Source organism: Aotus nancymaae, unplaced genomic scaffold (assembly GCF_030222135.1).
Source record: "Aotus nancymaae isolate 86718 unplaced genomic scaffold, 86718_ANA_hifiasm-v0.15.2.pri h1tg000011l, whole genome shotgun sequence".
Classification (NCBI taxonomy): Eukaryota; Metazoa; Chordata; class Mammalia; order Primates; family Aotidae; genus Aotus; species Aotus nancymaae.
Window position 1 is genome coordinate 33,387,872 of NW_026988422.1, and position 7,214 is coordinate 33,395,085.

A 7,214-nucleotide genomic window follows, 5' to 3' on the forward strand; every position below is an offset into this window, starting at 1 on the left:
TGAGTTTGAAAGAGTAGAGGTTGTGCTGAAACCCTTTGTTCTCCAGGTAATTCAGACTAAACCATCTTTCAATCCACAAAACCACAAGTTTCCTGAAGATGGTTCTATCTCTTTTGACCTGTGAAGATAACACTTATATGCTCCAGAGCTTGTGGTTTGCTTCAGGGAAACCAGTGACATCAACAGATTATTGCTCTTGTATGGAAGTGGACAGCTTAGACTATATGTTTCATTTTTTAGACTTTAAATAGATACTGACACTAAATTTCAAGGTCAAAGAAGTTTATTGAAAGATCCAAAGGAATGAATAAGTTTGGCTTTTCATATGGCTCTTTATTATTCACTCATACTCCATGGTATGGGTGATCTTTCTTTTTTCTCTGCAGGTCATCTAAAAGCAACCTATATGATGAAGTCCATGGAACTATTAAATCAATCTCAAGTGTCAGAGTTCGTTTTGCTGGGACTGACCAGCTCCCAGGGTATAGAGTTTCTTCTCTTTGCCCTCTTCTCAGTCATCTACGTGGTCACAGTTTTGGGTAACCTTCTTATTTTACTCACAGTGTTTTATACCTCTAACCTGAATATTCCCATGTATTTTCTCCTTGGGAATCTCTCCTTTGTAGATATGACCCTTGCTTCCTTTGCCACCCCTAAGATGATTCTGAACTTCATAAAAAAGCAGAAGGTGATTTCTTTTGCTGGGTGCTTCACTCAGATATTTCTCCTTCACTTACTGGGTGGAGTTGAAATGGTACTGTTGGTCTCCATGGCTTTTGACAGGTATGTGGCCATTTGTAGGCCTCTACACTACATGACCATCATGAACAAGAAGGTATGTGTTTTGCTTGTAGTGACCTCATGGCTCCTGGGTCTCCTTCACTCAGGGCTTCAGATACCATTTGTTGTAAACTTGCCTTTTTGTGGTCCCAATGTGGTAGACAGCATTTTTTGTGACCTCCCTTTGGTTACTAAGCTTGCCTGTATAGACACATATATTGTACAAATAGTCATTGTTGCTAACAGTGGCATAATCTCCCTGAGCTGTTTTATTATTTTGCTTATCTCCTACAGTCTGATCCTCATAACCATTAAGAATCACTCTCCTACTGGGCAATCTAAAGCCCGTTCCACTTTGACTGCTCACATCACAGTGGTGATTCTCTTCTTTGGCCCATGCATCTTCATCTATATCTGGCCCTTCAGCAACCACTCTGTCGATAAGTTCCTTGCTGTATTTTACACCATCATCACTCCTATCTTGAATCCAATTATCTATACTCTGAGAAACAAAGAAATGAAAATGTCCATGAAAAAACTCTGGAGAGCTTTTGTGAATTCTAGAGAAGACACTTAGATTAAAAATATAATAGCAGAGGCTGGACATGGTGGCTTATGCCTGTAATCCCAGCACTTTGGGATTCCAAGGCAGGTGGATCACTTGAGGTCAGGAATTTGAAACCAGCTGGCCAACATGGTGACACCCTGTCTCTACCCAAAATAAAAAAAATCATCAGGCGTGGTGGTGCATCTCTGCAATCCCAGCTACTTGGGAGGCTGAGGCAGGAGAATTACTTGAACCCAGGAGGCAGAGGCTGCAGTGACCTGAGATTGTACCACTGCCCTCCAGCCTGGGCAACAGAGAGAAACTCCATCTTAAAATACTGTAATAATAGTAGCAGAAAAACAATTAATTTTTATATTTTTAAAGATTTCTTGTAAATATAGTTATTAGATACACAGAGATGAAGGCAGGTAAATGCAGTAAGACTACAGTAGTCATATAGTCAAGAATATTACAAATGTAGTACTAAAAATAATGAATTATTAATTTTTTATTACATTTTAAGTTTTGGGGTACATATGCAGAACGTGAGGATATGTAACACAGGTATACATGTGCCATTGTGGTTTGCTGCATCCATCCCCCCGTCATCTACATTAGGTTTTTCTCCTAATGTTAGCCCTCCCCAGTCACCCCACCCCGTGCTATCCTCTCCTAGTTCCCCCACCCGCTGACAGACCCTGGTGTGTGATGTTCCCCTCCCTGTGTCCATGTGTTTTCATTGTTCATCACCCACTTATGAGTGAGAACATGTGGTGTTTGGTTTTTTGTTCTTGTGTCAGTTTGCTGAGAATGATGGTTTCCAGATTCATCCACATCCATGCAAAGGACATGAACTCATCCTTTTTATGGCTGCATACTATTCCATGGTGTATATGTGCCACATTTTCTTGATCCAGTCTATATTGATGTACATTTGGGTTGGTTCCAAGTCTTTGCTACTGTAAACAGGGCCACAAGGAACATACATTCGCATTTGTTTTTATAATAGAATGATTTGTAATCTTTTTGGTATAAACCCAATAATGGGATTGCTGGGTCAAATGAAATTTCTATTTCTAGTCCTTGAGATATTGCCTCACTGTCTTCCACAATGTTTGAACTAATTTACACTCCCACCAACAGTGTAAAGCCATTCCTATTTCTCCACATCCTCTCCAGCATCTGTTGTCTCCTGATTTTTTTAATGATTACCATTCTAACTGGCATGAGATGGTATCTCAGTGTGGTTTTAATTTGCATTTCTCTAATGACCATTGATGATGAGCATTTTTTCATATGTTTATTGGCTGCATAATTGTCTTCTTTTGAAAAGTGTCTGTTCATATCCCTCACCCACTTTCAGATGGGTTTGTTTGTTTGTTTTTCTTGTAAATTTCTTCAAGTTCTTTGTAGATTCTAGATATTAGCCCTTTGTCAGATGGATAGGTTGCAAAAATTTTTTCCCTTTCTGTTGGTTGCTGATTCACTCTAATGTTAGTTTCTTTTGCTGTGAAGAAGCTCTTAAGTTTAATTAGATCCCATTTGTCTATTTTCACTTTTGTTGCCATTGCTTTTGGTGTTTTAGTCATAAAGAACATGCCGATGCCTATGTCCTGAATGGTATTGCCTAAGTTTTCTTCTAGGGTTTTTATGGTATTAGGTCTCATGTTTGAATCTTTAATCCATCTGGAGTTAATTTTTTTTAATGGAGTTAATTTTTGTATAAGGTACAAGGAAGGGATCCAGTTTCGGCTTTTTGCATATGGCAAGTGAGTTTTTCCAACATCATTTATTAAGTAGGGAATCAGTGAAAAAAGGCCGAGATTGCCTAAAATCAGAATAGAACACTTGTTCTCCTCCAAGGGATCACAACTGCTCACCAGCAAGAAAAAAAAAAACTGGATGGAGAATGAATTTGACAAATTGACAGAAGCAGGCTTCAGAAGGTGGGTAATAACAAACTTCACTGAGCTAAAGGAGCATATTCTAACTCAGTGCAAGGAAACTAAGAACCTTGAAAAAAGGTTAGATTAATTGCTAACCAGAATAACATAAACTACTTGATGGAGCTGGAAAACACAGCACAATAACTTTGTGAAGCATACACAAGTTTCGATAGCTGAATCCATCAAGCAGAAGAAAGGATATCAGAGATTTAAGATCAATTCAATGAAATAAAGTGAGAAGACAAGATTAAAGAAAAAAAGAATGAAAAGAAATGGACAAAGCCTCCAAGAAATAGGGGATTATGTGAAAAGACCAAATCTACATTACTGGGGTACCTGAATGTGATGGGGAGAATGAAACCAAGTTGGAAAACTCTTCAGGATATCATCCAGAAGAACTTCCCCAACCTAGGAAGACCAGCCAACATTCAAAATTCAGGAAATACAGAGAACACTGCAAAGATAGTCCTCAAGAAGGTATTCTTCAAGAAGAGCAACCCCAAGGCACATAATCCTCAGGTTCACCAGAGTTGAAATGAAGGAAAAATTGCTAAAGGCAGCAAGAGAGAAAGGTCAGGTTACCCACAAAGGGAAGCCCATCAGACTCACAGCAGATATCTTGGCAGAAACCCTACAAGCCAGAAGAGAGTGGGGGCCAATATTCAAATCCTTAAGGAAAAGAATTTTCAACCCAGAATTTCATATCCAGTCAAACTAAGCTTCTCAAAATAAAGGGATGGAGGAAGATTTACCAAGCAAATGGAGAGAGAGAGAAAAAAAAAGCAGAGGTTGCAATCCTAGTCTCTGATAAAACAGACTTTAAACCAACAAAGATTAAATTATTGATTTTTAAAATGTCGACTGAGTTATTAAAGTTGTCAATCAAAGACTCACTTGTCCTTCAGAGGAGCTTGATAGATACTTCATCTAGGAATTACAATGCCTTTTGATGTAAATGAAATAAAATGAATCCTCAGAATGTCTGTCACATTTTTGTTGCATGGTTGTTTTAAATGACTTGGCACTCACTGTGAGCTCATGTTTGGTTCTCTGTCTTCTCTACAACATTAATGTCTAAGTCAGCACTTATATGCATTGTCTCCTAAGAAACCAGTAATTCAGAGTTTCCATCTCTACCTACACTTATTTTTTCTTGTAGCTTCCAAAATGAGAATGTTTGTAGATACCTTTATGGTTGTTAATATTACAAAAATCTCACTCCGATCTTCTTGTTCCCATATATGTCAATTAAAAAAAAAAATCTATGTGTCTGACTCTAAAAAAAAATTATATATTCTAGATAAACAAACTCTGCTCCTAGAACCAAGATGGTTTTTTTAAGCACCAGCTCAGTCACCATGGAGAACTAGTTTCTACCTCAAACCCAGAGCCACTGCAACTCTGCATTTACCCATACTTCTATCACAAGTTCCCTGGCTATTTCAAAAGCACCTGCACCTTGCATGCCATTATAGTTTGGGCAGTGGAATACCTGGGCCCAGATACTGCTGCCATTACTATCCCAAACCATGGATCTTAAGTACCTCCATTCATACCTGTGCTTATGGCTTCAGATCCATGGCTTCCCCTAGGGTACCCCTCATTAGACATCCATGCCAACATCACCACAAGCAGTTTCTCAAGCTGGACCCTGTGCCAAGAGGGATTCTCTCAGCCACAACATCCCCAGTGGGAGAAAAAGAGATAGAAAGAACTTCAGCAGCCATAGCCACCAAAGATGGCAGCAACTTTTATCACCACTTCAACCATTTACATCATTGGCTACTGAAGTTCCCTACAGTGTTCATTAATGGCAACCTCAGCTGATAGAGCCACGCAGACACTACACTGCTGCACCTTCACCATAGTCAGAGTAGTTGTGTTTTACTCAGTCAATGCCCTCATACCTCCACATAGAGGAAGTTCTTTCCTTATTGAAACCAGTCTGTAAAGTCTGGAAGACATTATTGCTCCAAAAAATGCAAAGAAATCTGCTTAAGACAACAAGAAACATGAAAAAACAAAAAGGAATATCACGACCAAAGGAGCACAATAATTTTCCAGTATCTGACTCCAAAGAAACAGAGACCTATGAACTACCAGACCTAGACTTCATAATAATTGTCTTAAGGAAGTGCAGTAATGTTTGAGAATGTACAGAGAATAATTCAACAAAATCAAGCAAATAACAAACAAAAAATGGAGAAATTTAATGAAGAGACTGAACTCGTTTTTAAAAATCCAGAAATTTGTTTAAAAATCAATGACATAAAAATATGTAAATTGTGACAGTAAAAACATAAAATGTGGGGAGGAGGTAGAACAAAAGTGTAGACTTATTAAATGCAATCAAAATTAGGTATTTATTGACTGAAAATAGTGTATGATAATCACAGGATGTGTTATGTAAGCCTTATGGTAACTACAAAGCGAAAATCTATAGAGCATTCACAAAAACAAAAAAATAAAGAATCAAGACATATACTGGAGAAAATAAACTATGAATAAATGAAGGCAGCAAAAGAGGAGAAAGAGAACAAAGGATCTACAAAAGAACCAGAAAACAATTAATAAAATGGAGGTATTAAGTACAGTCAGTTTTCTGGAGAATCCATAGGTTTTACATCCATGGACTCTATCGACCACAGATAAAAAATATCAAAAATAAATAAAATAACTGTGCAACAATAAAAATAACACAAAAATTTTAAACCAGCATATCAACTATTTATGTTTTATTTGATATTATAAATTATCTAGAGTTGGTATAAATCATACACCAGGATGCATGTAAGTTATATGCAAATACTGTGCCATTTTATATAAGGGACTTGAGCATCTACAGGTTTTGCAAATCACAAGAAGGTCCTGGAATCTATCACTTAAAGTCACTGAGGGATGACTCTACTTACCTACCAACAAATATCTGGAATATGAATGATTAAATTATCTGAAAAAAAGACACAGAGTGGCTAAATGAATAAAAAGATAGAACCCAACTACATACTGCCTGCAAGAGGTTTGCTTCACATGTAAGGACATAGATAGACTGAAAGTGAAGGGATAGAAAATGATATTCCATGCAAATGAAAACCAAATAGAGCAGGGACAGCCATATTTAAAGAGATAAAATAAAATTTAAGCATAACTATAAAAAGAGACAGAGGAGGTCATTATGTAATGATTAAGGGGATGTTTCATCATGAGGATATAAAAGTCTCAAATATATATGCACTAAACATAAGAGTAAAGATTTTTAAAATGTATTATTTTATTTTATTGACAAATAATATTTATTCATATCCATGGGGTATATAATGATGATTTGATATGTACAATGTTTGATGATAACATCCAGATAATTGGTGCATCTATCATCTGAAACCATGGAGTATATAATGATGCTTTGATATGTACAATGTATAATATAAATCCATGTGGTACATAATAATGCTTTGATATGTACAATGTGTGATGATAATGTCCAGATAATTAGTTTATCTATCATCCATTTTTCATTTATTTGTGTTGGAAATGTTCAATATCTTCTAGCTATTTGAATTATAGAATATATTCTAGTTATTTGAAATTATATATTACTGTTGCATAGAACACTTAAAAGTGTTTCTATGATTATAATTTTGTGTCTTTTAACAAATCTCTCCCTCTCTCCTTTTTTTCATTACCTTCCTCTGCCCCTCATATTTTCTATGAGACCAACTTTTCTTAGCTTCCACATATGAGTAAGAACAATAAATGTTTAACTTTCTGTTTCTGCCATATTTCACTTAACATAATATCCTTCAGTTCTATATTACCATGAATGACAGGATTTCATTGTTTTTTATGACTTATTAGTATTTCATGGTGGATATATACCATATTTTCTTTATTCATCTATTGTTGACACCTAGGTTGATTCCATATCTTGGCTATTGTGG

General features: G+C 36.4%; 1 protein-coding gene across 1 annotated transcript; it reads left to right on the forward strand.

The window, feature by feature from the left end:
* Positions 1 to 325: 325 nt before the first annotated feature.
* LOC105729623 (olfactory receptor 4K17) lies at positions 326 to 1,357 on the forward strand. The gene has a single exon (XM_012470555.2). It carries the CDS (start codon positions 326 to 328, stop codon positions 1,355 to 1,357), a length of 1,032 nt encoding a protein of 343 aa, XP_012325978.2.
* Positions 1,358 to 7,214: the final 5,857 nt, after the last annotated feature.